This window comes from Buteo buteo, chromosome 1, assembly GCF_964188355.1.
Source record: "Buteo buteo chromosome 1, bButBut1.hap1.1, whole genome shotgun sequence".
NCBI lineage: Eukaryota > Metazoa > Chordata > Aves > Accipitriformes > Accipitridae > Buteo > Buteo buteo.
The window spans coordinates 70,262,778-70,281,203 of record NC_134171.1 but is presented as its reverse complement, the minus strand read 5'-3'; the positions used below and the strand labels follow the sequence as shown (position 1 = coordinate 70,281,203).

The following is an 18,426-nucleotide window of genomic DNA, read 5'->3' as shown; positions in this document are numbered from 1 at the left end:
TGATTGGAAGACCAGATATTCTGTTATTTACTGTGATTCTTTTCCATTGTTATGCAATTTGATTATATTCAAAAAGATAAACTGCCACAGTATGTGTGGTTATAGACACTGGCATTCATGTAAGTCAACCAGGGCTGTAGAATGACAAACATACTCCACCCTCATTACAACATGCTGTGGTTACTAGCCAAACATCTTTGCCTTTTCTGAAAAGAGTATGTTATAATAAAAGCACACCAGCAAAACAAGTAATACAAGGGGACCTGAGATATGGTAAAAGTAATAACAATTGTGAGAAAACATAACTCTGAATAGGGAAAGTGAACTACTTAATGATTTTAGGAATGCATAAAACCTCATGCTACAAAAAAAGATTACTGAAAAATGCTGGTATATGAAACTTTCTTAGTTAATGATTCCCCCCTCCTACCCCCCTACCACACATATCTGCTGCTTGAATCATTGCATTCCAAGATAGTTAGAGGATATACACAGTTTCTTCAGGGGTTTTCAGTTGCAACTTTGCTGGCAATGGTAATTTTATTTGCAAGTGTTTCTATTCTACTGACAAGGTCAATTAGTCCAACGAACTATTGGTTGTTCTGTCTGATAGCTCAGTGTACTTATTCAAGCAAGCACTTTCATAACCCACAATTGAATGCAGACAGTTACCCTTGTAAACACGACTGTCCACAGGGATTTTCACTACATTTTGGACATGTAAAAGAAAAACATGCTTTTCTTCCCTCAGCCTGATAGCACATAAGTTTGATTACAACTTGAATTTCAGGGAGCAGGGAGCGAAGGGCAGGAGGGGCTACTGTTTTAAATATATGATCTATTGTACCTAAACATACATATTTGGACCACTTCCTAGGAGCTAAAGAACACAGACATTTGATTGATCTCTCTAGGAGCTCCAAAAATTTGGTAATGCTATCAAAGAGAGTCAGATCAGCATCTCTTCTGTATCCAGGCATTAAAAAGAAAAAAGCCATAGTTTAAAAGAAACAAAAGAGATGCTATATGTAGCACTAAGGGTTAAAGGCTATATAAAATGCTTTCACAAAAGCCAGAAGCACAGGGGTGGGTGGAAATCAGCTGCAGAAGTTAGTAGAGTTAAGAAAAAAAAAAAAAAAAAAAAAAAAAAGAAGACTATTCCATAGCTCTAGCTAGAATCTTGTATGTCAACAGCATGGCCATGCCACTGACAAAATATGCCAAGAGGTAAAAAGTGACAGACCCTAGTCTCACAGAACTTTTATTAATACATATGTGTACTCCCTTCACCCTTCTTCTTGCGAAGAAGAGATTCTTCATTTTTACTTATTAGGAATGGTAAAGGGGCTAGTCTATTAGTATACTGCTCTTCATGATTCAAGTCTTCCCTGAACAAATCCTTCAAGAAACTACCATGGAAAACCAGCAATCTTTCATGGCTGTATTCTACCACTTTGGGTATTATACAGATACTATCAGAAATTGAAAAGCCTACTGAAACCATCTGGAAAGTCTGTAGTACAGGAGACAATCACAGAGGTAATCAATAAGGAAATACAGATTCCATAAAGCAATAAACTTGGTGAACAACACAGAAGTATACACAGTATATTAAATCTCTATTAGCTATTTAATCAACATTACAGCACCACTGAAAAGAAACAGCTTTTCTGAAAAATGTTACCAAGAAAAGTCGAGTCAGTATAACAAATTGATGAACAAATGGGAACAATAAGTTTTTAAGGACTGGGAGTGCTTTACTTTGGCTTAACTGAAGAAGGAACTTTATACATAAGTGTATATGGTTGTGGGGGTTTTTTTCAGGTAGATGTAAATTATACTAGTGCAAATCAGGCAATTCCAGACAGAATTAATTCATTTGAACAAGTGTCAAGCATTCACAGTCTGGTACCAATGAACATCACAATTACAAGTTTCAGTTGGTCAGGTATAAACTGGACACAACCCGCTGTGGACTTTGACTTAGGATATTGGTTCAATAGCATAGGTAATCTGCATAGACTACAAACAGATCACTTAACCTTCCTACAAGATGACTAATACTATTACCATTCTACAACAGTATTATCATACTTCGTACAAAAGAAGTTGGAGAATATGCTCATCTAAATTTGCAGTTGGTTTCCTATACTATTCTATACTTGCTATAAGGCCACAACTCTATCCCTACTTTTTTAAAAAATACTAATATAAAACATTCAAGTATTTGGCTCTGTCCCTCTCGCACACAGAGCACTATCTGCAACCTGTTCCTGTCTGCCAGAGAAAGGACTGGATTTGTTTATAGTATTGCAATTAAAATGCACTAGTGCAGAGTTGCCTTAAAGCCTATCAGAAATCCCCCATCACATTGGAGGACATACTCCCTGCATTGATAACGTACTGGGTTTTTTTATCTGAAGTTTTAAGCCATCCATACCGGAAAGATTTTTACAGAAGTAAAATATGTAACAAACAAGCTTTTTAAGAAATCTCTTCAAATCCTCCTACTAGAACTTCATGCACAGAAAAGAGATGTAACCATGTAACCAAACACTCCCTACAAAACAGATATTACACAGCATAAACAATTAGTGTCAAATTGATTAGTAAGTTATCTTGCCTTTTCTTATTGGCAGTGGAGAGAGAAGCTCTTTCACTTTTACATGAAAAATCATACACATTTTCCAGTTCCTTTTCCATGGTGGAACTTGGATCGAATAATCATGAAAAAGGTTATAATTCCAGGCAAGGCTTTCACATATATGCAAAATTTTGTGCTTCTGTCAGTTCCTAGCCTCTATATACTCGAGTTCCCTTGAGGAAAGCTCTGTACTTCATCAAGTTCCTGCCTTCCATGAAGCTGTTGCCACTTTCTTTCATATGGCTTTTCCTCTGCTTCAGAAGGTAAAGTCAGACTGACAGTATTAAAAATACAGGGCCTCTTTATGTACCCTTGCCTAATTGAGTCCCTCTGTGGCAAGAAAAGGTTCCTTCACAGATTTGTTTTTGAATGCTGTGATACAAAACAAGAAAAACTATCTTTCTACATACAACACATGCCACGGCATAAAAACAATGTTTAGTTTTCCTCTTTTTTCTTTAAGATCCAACAGAAAAGATGTTTATTTCTCTTAAAATACCATTTCAGAGCAAGGTAAGATAAAAACGCTTAACAACTTTATGATGTGTGGACCAAAATAATCTTCCATTCTTCAGAATTTTTCTAGATCTAACGGGGATCTCGCTATTTGTACACAAATACCTCATATGCACAAAAGGCTATTTCAATAACTGCATTTCTCACGACTACATAGTAAGCTCCATTCCAATGTATTACCATTCCAGGCTGTAAAAAGCAGGAAAACTGCAATCCTGTTCATAATTTCCACAGTTTGAAGCGTATATTAGTTGATTTACATAAGCATAGGAATGATAAGCAGGTCATATAATCTACAGTGATGATGACATTGGAGGGAACAGTGATGTTATGTTACTAAATTAGCCTTTCTTTTGTAAAGAGGGGTTCATGTGAACATCCTAATTGGTGACTCACAAAATGCCCTCTCTGCTGGAAGGTGGAAATACAGAGTACCAACCACACCAAATGGAAATAACACTACTTCCCAAACTTGACTCCTACCCTTGACATCAATCACAAGGCTTAATAACTAACCAATACCAGTGGATCATTCTACTCCCTTGCTTTGCAGATTGCCAGTACCAGTAAATTTTAGAAGTAAGGAACCTCCCCAACTAGCATAACAGCAAGATAACAATCAAAAAGAACTGAAGTGATGACCTCATCTGCAGCACATCCTAGAGACAGACAAGAAAGACTACAGCTTAAAATTCTATAAAACTAAAGCTTACTCAGTCTTTTCTTAGCATCAAGTGTAGTTTGCAGATAGCAGACTAAATAATTTTATTTGACATTCTGAACCCAAGGAATAATTAGGGGTCAGAAATGCATCTTTTCTTGTATAGAAGAAAGAACACAGAGGAATGACACTTGAAGCCTAGTCAGAAATCTAAATAAAGCAGTAACAACTCAGTACTCCCTCTTCGGACAAAAGCAGTTTAAAATGCACCTTAAGAGATGTTTGATCAGAGACTCAGAAGCAGTACACTTTCTTGATTCATTAGCTGGCAACAGTCCTATGACAAGTTAGCCTCTTCTTGTACCTCAGTATCTAAGTTTACTCCACATACAGAAAGCAGGTCGAGATTCCTAGCTGTTGAATTTCAGAAAATGTCCAGAGGAGTCCAGCCTCTTCACTACAATCACAGGACAATGTAGGAGTAAAGAGACGACAATAAGGTCAGACTTCCTTAACTACCTCTTAGAAAAGCCCCCCAGTTTGGGCACTCCTGTGGTTGAGATTTCCCTGCTCTTGTGCCGAATCTCTTAAAACAGTGAAGCAGTGGCCCTGTCCGTGGTGCTTGGTCACAACAGCACACCACCAGGGAGACTGCTCTCTGCTCATGACAGCTCTGGAGCACCTGGTTACAAAACACCAAGCAAGACCAAAAGGGCTAGAAAACAAACTGAAAACAAAATAGACATCAACTCAACAGAAGACAACAAAAAGCCAAAACAAAGGACTCCCACTGTTGCCAGCAAAGACATATTAAGATAACAGGGCTTTCACCTGAGTCTTCAAAATCATCTTCAGAACTGAGTCTTGTTGAAAAGGTTAAGTAGGCTTTTGTTCCAGGAGGAAAGTGTACAGCAACTGTTCCAGGAGGAAAGTGTAAAGCAGGCCTCTTCCAAAGCAATGTTTAATACTTCGTATCATTCTTTGATGCAGTCTGCTACATAGGACCTCCAGTGACAAAGTGTCTTTTTCCTAGGTATCCATCCCTGCGCAGTGACAGAGCATTGCATACCTATAAATGCTGTTAACCAGGGGAGTTACCCTGTTCCAGTAGCATTGCTTCAGACTGAATGGCTTCCAAAAGAAGCTGAGAGCAAACATCTTGCTTCTCTAGGTTACACAAAGCCACGATGCTATCTGTGTGCAGATTTTCCCTACTGCATAAAGAGAGCACATTCACAGCCAGAGGCTTCCTGTCCCCCCCTCTAATGGGGTACTTCTGATCTTTCCTTTTAGGCCTGAATATTAACACATCTTACCTGCCATGTGGATTATTACTACCCTTAAGCAACTTGAAAAGCAAAGCACACATAGCAATACCATGCACTAGCAATGGTTTGGTCCTATGACAAAGCTTGCCAGTTTCTCTGAACTACACAAAAAACTAAATGAAAAACATGACATACTCCAAATCAAAAATCATGGGGAAGTCCAAAAACTATGCTGGAAGAACTAACTCTTACTGGAATAGGAAGGAAATTATACCTATCTAGTCGCATCTTACCAGTTACAGCCAAGACATGTACACCACATTCTGTTGTTGAGTCCTCTACAGGGCACAGCAGAATAGAAGACTTTGTCTCTTTCAGAAGGGGTTCTGCCTCTTAACGCAACTTTAATTTTGGGATTAAACACCAATGGATTCTCAGATGTGAACTAATGCAAGAAGTGAGTAATTATTTTCAGGAAGTCTGACCCACACCCTCCCAGAGTGTCTTTTATATCCAAAGATGTAGAACTGGCTAATACAAGAGTTTACAGGTGTCTTGCTTTGCTGTGTAAAGTCCCTACATTATAGGTTGACAGCAGAAGCCATTGAAATTACTAGGTGAATATAAGCTGAAATTCTGCCTGCACTTAGCATCACAACACTTATACTTTTTATGGCAAGATGAACTGCTGATAACCTAAATGTCTTGGAGAGGTACAAAGGCAACAAGCAGGTGAGCATTATTTGAAGAGACCAGAGATCTCTTGCAGCCAACATCTCACTCACATTCTTTACAATGGATTACTTTTGTATCATGAGAAAGAGTAATGACTTAAATCACATACTGAAGAGTCTGGATGCTGTTCCAAAAATGCCTCTGTAGGCTATCTTGTCCATCCAGACTGTTTGGACCATTATGTGGGAGAACTCCGAGACTGGAAATGAGAAAATATTTGCTCTCCAAGTTTGACAGCTGTGATAAAAAGGCACTTAAGTCAGAGGAGAAAGCTTACTGCACACATCTTAACTGTAGTTCCTCCAGCTGAGCAAAGGAATAATACTGCCAGATTATGATGTCTGTTCTCACCCACAGGATGGGGTACAAATGACTTGTTTCTCAGATGGAAAAAAAAAAAACACACAAAAAAACCCCCACAACTTTTATTCAGAAAATAATTTCATCTTAGGTTCCAAAAAGGCCATGCCTACATACTAGACCATAAACTAAAGCTAAGCTTATATTAGTGATAAAACGTAGCCTAACAGCACATTGCATTGTTTTGAAAATTAGACCATTAGGAAGAAAACACATGGAGACATCATAGGACTTCCATCAGACACTAAGAGCTGGGCAAGAATCCATGGAAAAAATATAAAATGATTGAGCTGGATTTTCCACCCAGTTAATCAGTCCTGAAGCCAATGGAATCATTGTATAATTAAGCAGATTTCTCTAAAGAGCTCATAACAGTTCACACTGCTTTAATAACCCACCTATGTGTCAGAGAAACTGAAGAAAAGAGAAAGTTGCAGGACTGAAGGAAAATTTAAGAAACACATTCTGAATATCAAGCGGTTTAGGAAATATGAAAATAGATAGCAATATTTAACATTACAGTGGCAACAAAAGTTAGTCACCAGTATTTAACAGCATCAAAGTATTGTATCTCATTAGTAAGCAGCTTGACCATATTGTCCTCTCAGTTTTGAAGTAAAAAAGCATATGAGCTTGTGGTATGCATAAGAATTACTGCTCTCATGCAACATATTACAATCATATTAATATACTATAAAAGATACTAGTAACTTGTTTCATTTAGAAGTGCCTTTTTTAACTAAATACATTATATATAGAATCCTGTGTTTAGCAAGAAAAAGCTGAAGAAATATTGCCTGAGAAACTGCAGAAGACTAATATGCTTAAAGATCTATAGAAAAAAATAAAATGTATAATAACACATATGCCCTTAAAAGTGGAAGTTTGCCACTGTAGAAGAAACTCAAGTTGTTGCAGTTATATGTATAATGCTGTACTAAACATTATTATAAAAGGATAATCATTTAGGTATTGGAAGATTAGACTACAAGCACAAAATCAAACTGATAATTAAGGACAACAATGACATCTAGTGGACATTCGGAAAACAGACCCATAGCCTAACAAGGAAAAAGGTCCAGCTGCTGTTACTGTTACACAATGTGCAACTCCCAAAAATTGCAACGATGCAATTCAGAAGATTAAAAGACAGACTTTGCAGCTGATGAAAGCCAAAGTAATGTGGTGATTCATTTTTTTAAAATTAAATATTCTTTTGAAAGAACAGAGTCAAGACCCTTCCATTTAAGATTTAGGATACAAGTATAGGTCAAAACTTGAGGGAACATCACAAACCATTGAAAAGATATATATAGATAGATACATAGTGCCAACACAATAAAAGCATACGCATTTACTATACTTTCTACTCCCACTGCATCTACAACCTTCTACTTATAAGTTGCACTTGCTGGGAATTCAAATGCTGAAAAACAAAGTGAAAACAATTAAAACCACATAAGTAAAAATCTAAGCCACCATTTAGCACCTCCCTTTTCTCATCATTCCAATCCTGTTACTGTAATACCTGCCATATAAGGGAGGCAAGTTAAACCTTCCCAATTTATCAGCCAGTTTGCTGCTGAGCTCTAGAGAAGAGGAATCTGAAACACGAGGCTACCATAACTCAAAATTAACAAAGATACCTGCTCCTGAGTAACCTGATTAGTTTACAAGGTGGACATCTACAAAGATCATATTTTAAACCTGCTTTTACTATTTACCAAAAGGCTAGCAAAACCAAGCAGTTAAAGCAACTCAAATCTGATCTCAGTTGTTCCAAAGAAACTTTTTCTGTCCAGAAGCGTCACCTTGAAAAGACATTGGCTTTGACTATTACACTTTTGTAAATAAAAACATTAACAAAACACTACAAATCTATGTCTCATTTGAAGTCTTAAGCATCAAATGTCATATCTACAGAAATGGAAATTGGATTTTGCATCGTACTGTTAAAAACAGAAATACTGCATCCCTTCCAAAATTTCTACATCTCAGTGACTCTCCAGTATAAAAAAAGCATTGCAAAATATTAGAAACTATACTCAAAAGTAAAACACTATTTATGAACACAACTGATTATAATTTACATTAGACTTCCAATTTAAATTGGTATCTTGCTTGCTTTGTATATGATTTTGGAAAAGTTAGTGTTGCAATTCCGCTAGCTTTCACCACCAGTACTGGCTGGAGTCAGCTGTTAGCAAATATGAAACAGATTCTCACTTACGTGAACATTATCTAACCAGTAGAATACAAAGAAACTTCTTCATAACTGATCATCAGGCCTTGTGTCCCAATTTCTTTTTGCCAGGGTCTCAAAATGAGCTTTGAATCAGTTGCTACTAGTTAATAAGAGTATAAGCAGCCTCGAAAAATGAAATCCAGACTCCAAAGATATTTATGCACCATACACAGCCATAACCAAAACCTGTAGTTTTAAATTCTGATTCCTAGTGAGACTCAATAGCTGAGTAACCCATTCATGAAAAAAAAAAAAAAAAGCATGATTTCAAGTTAAGTCTAAAAATGCAAATATTTAAAAGCCAAGTCTCCCTTTTGATGTATGCAGTGCATAGTGTTTGCAGATATTTTAAGTGAGATCAAAGTTTAACCAATTCTAAACAGCCTGTTCTGGAAAGCCCCATTCTTTATTCCATTACAGAGTCTATACATTGAGTCTGGTTTTAACCATGATGGTACTGGAGCCCGATAAAAACAGAAACCAGCCTAGTAAATTTACAAGATAAAGCTAAAAGCAAACATCAAAATAAATGCAGCCATTTTCCCCCTCCAAGCAAGCACATTGCCATATTTTACCTCCAAAACCAATTTTACTACATTAGATGTCCTAATGAGAGAGGACTGTTTTAAGACGAAAAGCAAAGCATCATTGACCTACCCGGATTTCCTGGAGATTATGAAAGTTATTTCCTACTCTGACAGAGATTTTGCTCGGAGTGTAACTTTCATCAGATTTGTAGTCTGCATAAATACATAACGTCTTCACTGTTGTTTTTCTTCTGCAAGAAGCAACAAAAGTATGTATGCATTGTAAAGAAAAATATTCAGGATGAGTTTGTTGCTTGTTTGTAGTAGCTAAGGATTTAAATGTTCTAAAACTTAATACAAGTGTGTTTACTGATTTATAAGAACCCTGCTGTCAAAGCGACAAGGTGTTTTTCCACATTAAGTTATGCACAGAGTTGATTTTCACTGTTCTCCTTTGTCTGCCTTCCGAAATGCCAGTATACCAAGAAATACAAATGAAGGCCAAGATACCAAATAAGCACTTGTATGCAATAAAGCATATGTTTAGCTTATGAAATACGGGCTCTATTACTATACCAAAGAGTTCTCCAGAAAGCAAATAAGAAAAGGTGACAAACATCTAACCTTATCTTAAGAGTTTTGTTAACAAAAAAGGACTGAAAGCATTCTACACAAAATTTAATAGGAAAAGGTTTCTCAAAATAATCAGTTGTTAAGCCATACAGGACTACTTTAAAAACAGTTATCTACCCCTCAAATTACATTCAAAGACAGAAAGTCAGGACAAAAATGTCACCTTAGGTGGGTAAATGTTAAACTGTTACAAATTACATACTATTAAACATTCCTTCTTGTTGCTTATTTAGGCATTTAGTAACCATAACATTTGAAAATGTCATTTTTATAAATGCTATCTAACTGGCTTCTTACCAGTTGGGTAAGAGCATTAACCCAGGAGTCCTTGCACTTCCAAAATTCCTATCTTGGTGAACAGTAATCAATAAAGTTATACAAAAAACCCTAACCCATATAGAGTAATTTTTAATACCTAAATTGGATGTTCACCAAATGAGGCTGTGATCCATCTGACTGCCAGTAAGTTTCTAGATTATCATCTCGTAACTGATCCACTCCAAATCCTAAGAAAAAGAAAATGTGATAGTCTTGAAAATCCCATTTCCGTGATGTAGATATCACAGACGTAACTTTTCTTCAGCTGTTACAAACTAAAGTACATGTCCTAAGTTATAACATATACGGCAACATTTCTAGATATCCAAATTGTGCCTATGCTTTTGTGACACAAAACTGAATCACGGGAACCTGTCAATCAAAGACACTTGAGTGTCTTTACATTCTTATCTCCTATTGAAGCCTGTGGTGTTTGAAACCATTCAACATGTCCTAGAATTCCAAATGGTTAAGTAGTAATTCATACTATTTGCAAGAACAATACTTAATGGTTAGACTTTTCCACCTAGTCTATAATCTTAAGTGCTGAACTAAAGGAAAATCATTAGCAGAGACCATTCATTTATTATAAAATTTTAGCCAAATATAACATTTTCTTTTCAACTAGTCTCCTGAAATACTTTTACATTTCAAGTTAGCAGCTAGAACAAGCACTAGATGCCAAAAACAGTATTCCTGAAAGTTAATGCTGTCACATTCAAAGGAACAACTCCAAATCTTTATTTTTCCATTCCCTCATTATCTGCCCTTTTACTAATCACATCCTTTTATTGATTGCCCACACTAGCTGCTGTTTTAATTCAGCAGTTGAAGTTTAGTCTGCAATAAAAAATTATCTTCACTCTGAAGCAACTAAACCATGATATTTTTCTCCAAGTAAGATACCAGGATATCGGACCAAAGACATTCAGCCTGAGCACAATATTGTGACATAAAGGGATCATTGACTCTAGGCTGCAGCAAGATACCCGATCAATTCCCAACAGATATTTCTGAAATAGCAACTCAACCACCTCAAATGAAAAGAATACAGATTTTCACATATTTTGAGCAGGTATAAGCTATCATTAACTGCACCTCAGGACCATTTACAATAATGTCATTTTACTTGCACTATTTTAGGGAGCTACACTACAATGGCTGAGTCCACACAAAGTTTGGACAGAACATTCAGGTTTCCCAGCTGCATGAGTTTTCTAAGTTAAAAATCAAAGATACCCAGGCAAAATGCCAAAGCATAGAAACAATTACACAGCGCTGGGTGTGCTTCTGCTCACATGGTTTAGTTTGTTCACTGTGCAAGTAAAAAAACCAATTCAGTATAAAATCAGTAAAAGGCCCGTTTTGTTAATATGAGATATTTCCTCATTGTAGGATCTCTGATACAGCTATAGCTTTCATATTGCATCAAATATAGACTAGGCCAAAATTATTTGTAGTGGCTACCCATACAGCTTACACTACAGCAGTTTTACTGCTACAGTCTGTATGTATGTCTTCTTGCCAAAACATAAACCACTATATATTCCAAGAAGAAAAATGTACATTCAGCTTTTTACATCACTTATTGTGATTTTACCTGGCTTACAGGATGAAAGAGACCAAACTGCTTGTGAGCCTATTTCTCTAACAGTACCAGTCCTCTCTAACTGCTTTGGATCAGCACCAGGTGGTGTCTTGTTTGGGGTAGTCATTTCTAGTAAAAGAAAACAAGCGAGTTAGTTGATACATTTTTAGCTTGATGGGAAAATTAAAGGGTTGTGTTTGTTCATATAGACACTTTAATTCTTTGGCCTCACACTTACATAATAGTCTACAGAATATGTGGTTTATACGTACACACATATATTCATATAAGTATACACTTCTACATGTCTGTAGAACCTTTTATTTATATATAATAAAATAATATAAAGTAAAAAAATAAAATACAACTTTAAATAGGAGGTTCCACATACATGTAAATTTTGTGTCTTTAAAAATTCAATACACACTTGGAACATTTATAAGGTATTTTGCTTGTATCATTCTAATTCATACATATAGAGCTAGTCAGGGTTTCAGGATTTGTTTTTTTATGGTTTTCTTTGTTTTTTAAGAAATTAAAACAGACCCTGTTGATTTAAAGGCTAGCAATATAACTTCATTTCGCCCCCCACATACACTTAAGAGTTTTCTTAATCCACACATTCAGAAGCCTCTTCAGAAGCTAGAGCAAGCCTGTCCTCCTGGAGATAACTTCTCTTTAAAAATAGGAAATGAGAGTTTAAACAAATCACTTAGTCTCTAATTTGGTAGGGATTGGTTATTGCCACATTTATCCATGTTCCATTTCCTTAACTTCACAACTTCATCTGGAATCATTAATATGTGACTTGCACTGCTCAAGTAATCACATTCAGTCTCAACACCTAGACTACTGCCATATATACTACAACATAATCATGTTGGGTTTCATATAGTATAGAGCACCTCACACTTCCTAGAAAGTAGCTTAAAAGACCTTTAAAAAAAAAAAGAAAAAAAAAGATTCCAAACAAACCTAAGTTCCATGCAAGGAACTACACTAAAGCTTAAATTAAACGTAAAGCACTCAAGAGTCAGGGAATTAAGAGTTGACTTCTAATCCTTTGCTTACATGCATGACATCGTATTACACTCTGCTAACCTCAGAAGTCTTCCAGTCACTCGCCTAGATAGTGAATGAGGTACTGAACTTGACTGATATCCACAGGATCCAGACCTTACCCACTATAGAAGTGATATAAGGCAGAGACAAGATTTTCTACGTAAGGATAACTCTGCAGTTAAAAACTTTGTCAGACACAGGAAATCTGAATTCTGTAGTGTACATCGCTGTCCGCACCAATCACTTTCTATTGGCCCTTGGCTAATTTTTTTTTTTTTCTTCATTTGGCAAACAGACTTGAGACAGACTTCCAGGGTTTTTTTGCTACTTTCTCATATACAAGACTACTGCACTCCTGACTACCATAAAAAATCTGAAGAAATAATTACACGTGTAGTAAAATCTAAGTATTGACAACAGCAAGTGTCACAAAAGACCACAAACAGAAAGCCTTGCTCAAACACATCCTCTCAGAAAGCGAGGTGAACACTACACAGCTAATCCTACAGATATCACATATATATTCATATAATTCACAGTTATACTAATCCCAATGCCATTCAATTAAGAAGAAACTCGTGCAACAAGATGTTTTAAAGTCCTTGCCCATGCAGCAAAGTTTTGTTCAAAAAAAAATCGACCTATTAAAAAAAATTAAACAGGCAATCCATTTAGCCATTCCTGTAACAAGACACTAGCACATAAATCTTCTCTAGTCACTGTATTTAGGTGTTGCATTGTCTGTTTTAAACTTTTATCAAATATTTACAATAGGCTTTCTAAAATGTAGTTGTGCTATATTGAATTGGCTACACCATAAACCTATGTATCTGAGAATATAGACTAGAATAGAAAATAACTTACTCTAGTTGCTACTTAATGCAACTTTAAATTTATTGATAGCAACAATAAAACTCAATGTCACAAGTATTCTAGTCTTCTAAGAATTTAAAACAGTCTTGGAAAAAATTACAAAACACTTAGTTCACAGCTACCTGAAAAACAAACATTTTTCACAGAATCACGGGATGGTTTGGATTGGTGGAAGGGACCTTCAAAAAATCATCTAGTCCAATACCCATCCTACACCAAAATTCAAATTATGTTTATTAAACACTGGGGAAAATATTTTCCTGGACTCATGAATTTTAAAGCTCAAATCACCTACTAGTCCAAACTCTGCGCTATTCTGTTACTTTTGTGACAATGAAGCAACCAAGAAAGGTTGAGTTGCATTCATTTTAATTCTCAGATTTATACAGAAACCAATAATGCTGTTCTTCCTACCTCTAAAAACATACATAGAAAATTCAACTTCAAAGTAAAACCAAATTACTCATTTGATACAAAACATCTTTTGAATATCATCACCAGCTAGTCTTCACACTCCTTCATTATTTTGACTTCAAGAGAAAATTAAAAACTCCAAATCTGATAGTCACATCTTCATTCCTAGAAATAGCTATTGTCAGATTAATGACAAACCCAACCTTAAGACATAAGGTGTATGCAAACATCCCATCAAAACCCACCAAAATAAGGTAAATGACAGAAATTACATTGTACAGTCAGATTATCTCAGAAAGTTGATTACACATGTTTTTTAGAAAAATTACTAGAATTTTAAAGTATGCATAATCCCTTAAGACAACGATGTTGAGATTTCTTACAAGCTTCAGCACACACAGGGAAGTTCTAAATAACTTAACACTGCCAAGATTTGTATTGCACTGGTTCACAAAAGTTTGAGGCATACATTTTGGGGGTCTGAAACATACTGCGAGAACCACCATCCAAGTTTCCTACTGTCTTACACTGAGCTTGTTTCCTCCCATCTAACAGGCAAAGCTACTCAAGATCCAGATTTCAACTCCAAACCACTGCTGGCAAATAAGTGAGGCACTAACTGTGCACTGGTAATGTCAAAGACTGAAAATCTTTAATGTTTGAACTAATGAGTTGAACTAACCAAGTCAGTTTTTCATGACAGAACTTCTGTTTAACCAGCTTAGTAACAATACGTTCTGGATAGCTTTGCTGAAGCTTCCAAATACTCTTAAGAATTTTAAAAGCAGAAAGCTGATGGAAGTACTAAGGAAAAATAATATAGAGCTCACTCAAGTAACACTTTTGGACATATTACTAGCAAAAGTACAAGTACCTCATTTTGGACAAGAGACAAATACTTACCATTAAAAGTAATTTAACTCACCAAATAAAAAAAAAAAAAAAAAAATCTTAGCCCAAGAAGATAATGGAATAAAGAATTGTTTTGTCTCCGCCCCCCCCCCCCCCCAAGGCTGTGTAAAAACAGGTAATCTGTCTAGAAGCCCTTCTCCTTGACATGTGCTGAAAAATGGAAAGACAGACTGCATCTATAGAAGCATTGGCTGGACACATCTCCAATTTTTCCATTCAGCTATTCCAAAAGATCATTAGTAGGCTGCTGTTTCCTTATTAACAATGTTAATATATTAATGCCTTGATGACATGATCAATGTCAAACTTTCATTTTGCCACTTTCCACTATATGGTATGCATATCCTTTGATCAAGACAAGCAGCTAAGCTTTTCTCCCCCCTCCTTGAACTCTTTATCCCTTGGCATCTTTCTTAGAGAAGTTTGCTCTCTTCCAGAGAACATCCCTGTGAGTAGCAGCCCATAAAGATGTTTTAACAAACATACAGTTTATAAAGAGGGTAGAATGGATTTAAACAGTTCAACAGTTTACCTTTCACAATCAGAACAGACAAGTCATTCTCAGTATACCGGTGGAAGACACTTTTAAAAGGTGCATACCTGAAAGCAAACCCTTCACTAAGCGCACACACACACTCTTCCGCATTACACTGAAGAGGAGATAGATAAGGATCCATCACAGTCCTTTCCTGCTAAAGCTCCATAAAAATCCAGGCTCAAGGAAACTTTTGCAGATTCCAAAGCAGTTTTCTCAAATTAAAATTTCTAATTCCACCACGTTAGAATGCACAGAACTGTTTGAACGCACACCTCTAAGGACCTTTGAGAGACCAGACTGTCCTCAACAGATGTCTGTCAGCAATTTATTTCAACAAAAGAGATTTCACAACCTTTGTGGGCAGCCAGCTTCAGTGTTTCATCAACCTAAAATCCAAACATTTTGCTTTAACATCCAACCCAAGTATTACCCTTCTAAAAACAAGCATGATTTCTTCTCTTGCTCTACAGAGAACTCGAAGACTAGTTAATCACTAACCTTTACATAGCAACACTTTTATAGATGAGGGCACTCATCAAATTTGCTTACTTTCTTCTTTTCTAGTGTGCCCATGCCTTTCAACTTTCCCTCACAAACCAAGTTTTATAAACCTAGAATTTTTGCAGAGTCTAGAGATCTACCTATTGTGGTTAAAAAAATAGCCATACCATTTTAGCCAAAGCCCTTATTCAACAGAGCAATCACTTTCCTCATCTTTATATTCAGTCACACCAGTTAACTTGCCAAAGTAACATTTGTCTAGTCAAAAGGACATCATATTATCGATTAATATTTAATTTACTACGCACTACAGTGCTCAACTGCTTTTTTGGGATACTGTTTGCTGTTCAGTAATACCCTTTCCACTAATTATGCCTTTGATTTTTTCTCTCTGTGTTCTCTTCCTCCCTCAGTTCTTGTTAACTGAGCTTAATTACACTGATTTCCAATCTGCTATCATTCTTCTCAAGATCATTTTGAATTCTGACCCTGAGCTGTACAGTGCTTGCAATCCTTCCAACTTGGCAATGTATCTATTTTGTTTTCACCATTACTGAAAACAATGAACATACATTCAAAACAGAACTCTCCAGGAAGACGTGTCGTGACATCTCCATCTCAAAAAGAATTATATACAAGTCAGCTTCAAATGCAATTTTTCAACCAGCTGTACAAAATCTCACAAAAATTATTTTTAGACCACATTTCAGTAGCTTGTTTAACATCAACCTGGACAATGACAGAAACCCTGTAAAACTCAAGACAAACCACTTATATTCCCTCCTCACTGACTTCATTGACTACTGTTAAAAAAAACCAACAAAACCCAACAACTTAGATCCAGACCATTCTCAACAAACCAAACTAGTCCAGTTTCTGTTTGCGCATTGTCTTTGTCTTCTACTTACTGACAAATTCTCTTCCCAAGCCACCTCCTCAGAATCTTTCAGGAGATCAAAGCACAGCTAGCCTTGATCTTTATTTTTTAAATTGTTATTCTGGTTGCATTCCCATCATATCAGTTTATTCAGTTTTAGCAAGTATCCGACTACAACTTTTCCAGTAAAACCAAACCAAGGCTGCAATGACTAGTCCAGCATTTTTGCAACATCCATGATCCATGATTTCTAAGACTGTTTTTCCTGTTCTTCTTAACAGAAGAGGATTTCATACCTTAGATGCCCTGATTTTCATACTTGCACTACTCCTTTTGCCTCACAAGCTCTCTTCCCTGCTCTCGTTTTCTTTGGATGAACCCTTGTTGGTTTAAGGCCTTTAAAGATCTCAAGATATATCCAGAAACTAGTCTCTTACTATGCTTCCTGCTTTTTATTCAGATGGAAGATTAAACAGTAACATTGAACATTCAAATTACTGATGTTTAATTAGTATTTCAAATTACTGATGTTTAATTAGTATTTAATAATGATAGTAAGCATTCAGTAGCAACCTATCTTAACTAGCTCACCCATACATTTGATCTCTCAGATTATTCTCTCAATACAATCTTAAACACCCATTACTTTTACTCTGCCTTCAACATATTGCTTTAAGCCTATTAGTGAAAATGACTTAAGTCTTTCATTGTCACAAACACACTTCATTAAAATTAAGGTAATTAGAGCAACTGCACAAGAGAATTACGTTAGCAATTTTTATACATTTATCCCTAATCAATCTAAAATAAATACTTTTTTAAAAAGTATTTTTGTACAAGCACAAAATTCCAAAGTTACCTAGTCAGGATGCAAGCTGTTCTTTAAAGGATGCAAGCGCTTCTTTAAAAGTGCTTCTATCAAGTGAAAGCACTCTTTAAAAAAACACAGTAACCAGAGGATTAAGTCAGTTTGACAAATCAAGCTGCTTTCACTCAGGCTGCTTGGTAGCCCTCCCCCCACGACTTCTTCGTAGGACTTTTAATCACGATTTGGAGCATAATTAATTAGTTTTACAACACTGTATTACGGCCGCGTCCCCCGGGCTTACAAAGCACTTAAATATTGGAAATAAATCAGCAACACGTACTCACGAAAGACATCGGCTGTGCTTAATCACCAGATCCCGCTCCCCTCTCCCGGCTGGGGCGGGGGGGGGACGCGTGTGTCAATGCAACCACACAGCCACGCGCTGAGGGAGGAACCCGGAGGAGATACCCGGTTAAGCAGCCCCCTGGCCCCGCCACCGGGAGCCGGCGGGCGCTCCGGACGAGCAGACCGCACCGGCCGGCGGAGCTTCTGCCCGGCCACGGCCACAGCTCCTGCGGCTGCCGTGACACCTGGAGGCGAGACGCGGGAAAAGCCGTGTCCCCCCCCTCCACCGGTCCCGGTCCCCGTCTGGGAGATACGCTCCCCCCGCAGCTCCCCCCGGGTCGGTACGGAGCAGCGTTCCCACCTGATCCTCGAAGCCGCTGCAGCGGGTAACGGGGGTGGGGGTGAGGTGAGGGGGCGCCGCGCGGGTCCCCTCAGCGCGAGTCCCCTCAGGGCGGGCACGGGGCAGGCGCGGGCCCGAAGCCCGCCCGGGGCGCTGCTGGGCCGGCTCCCGCCGCCCGCCCGCGCATGCGCAAGGCCCCGCGCGAGCTCAGTTTGAAAGAGAACGGCGGCGGGAGGGGGGGGGAGGGGGAGGGGGAGGAGG

General features: G+C 37.3%; 1 protein-coding gene across 4 annotated transcripts in view; it reads right to left on the bottom strand.

The window, feature by feature from the left end:
- ANAPC10 (anaphase promoting complex subunit 10) overlaps positions 1-18,426 on the bottom strand; it is a 39,672-nt gene that overhangs the window by 20,894 nt on the left and 352 nt on the right. For 3 of the 4 annotated variants that reach the window (XM_075035504.1, XM_075035511.1, XM_075035486.1), the window contains exons 2-4: positions 11,508-11,624; positions 10,005-10,095; positions 9,087-9,207 (exon numbers count right to left, since the gene is read on the bottom strand). In XM_075035504.1, the coding sequence (XP_074891605.1) occupies positions 9,087-9,207; positions 10,005-10,095; positions 11,508-11,622 (327 nt within the window). In that variant the 5' untranslated portion in view covers positions 11,623-11,624. Of the gene's footprint in view, positions 1-9,086; positions 9,208-10,004; positions 10,096-11,507; positions 11,625-18,186; positions 18,352-18,426 lie in introns of those variants that run through there. The other variant, XM_075035496.1, reaches the window with a different exon arrangement.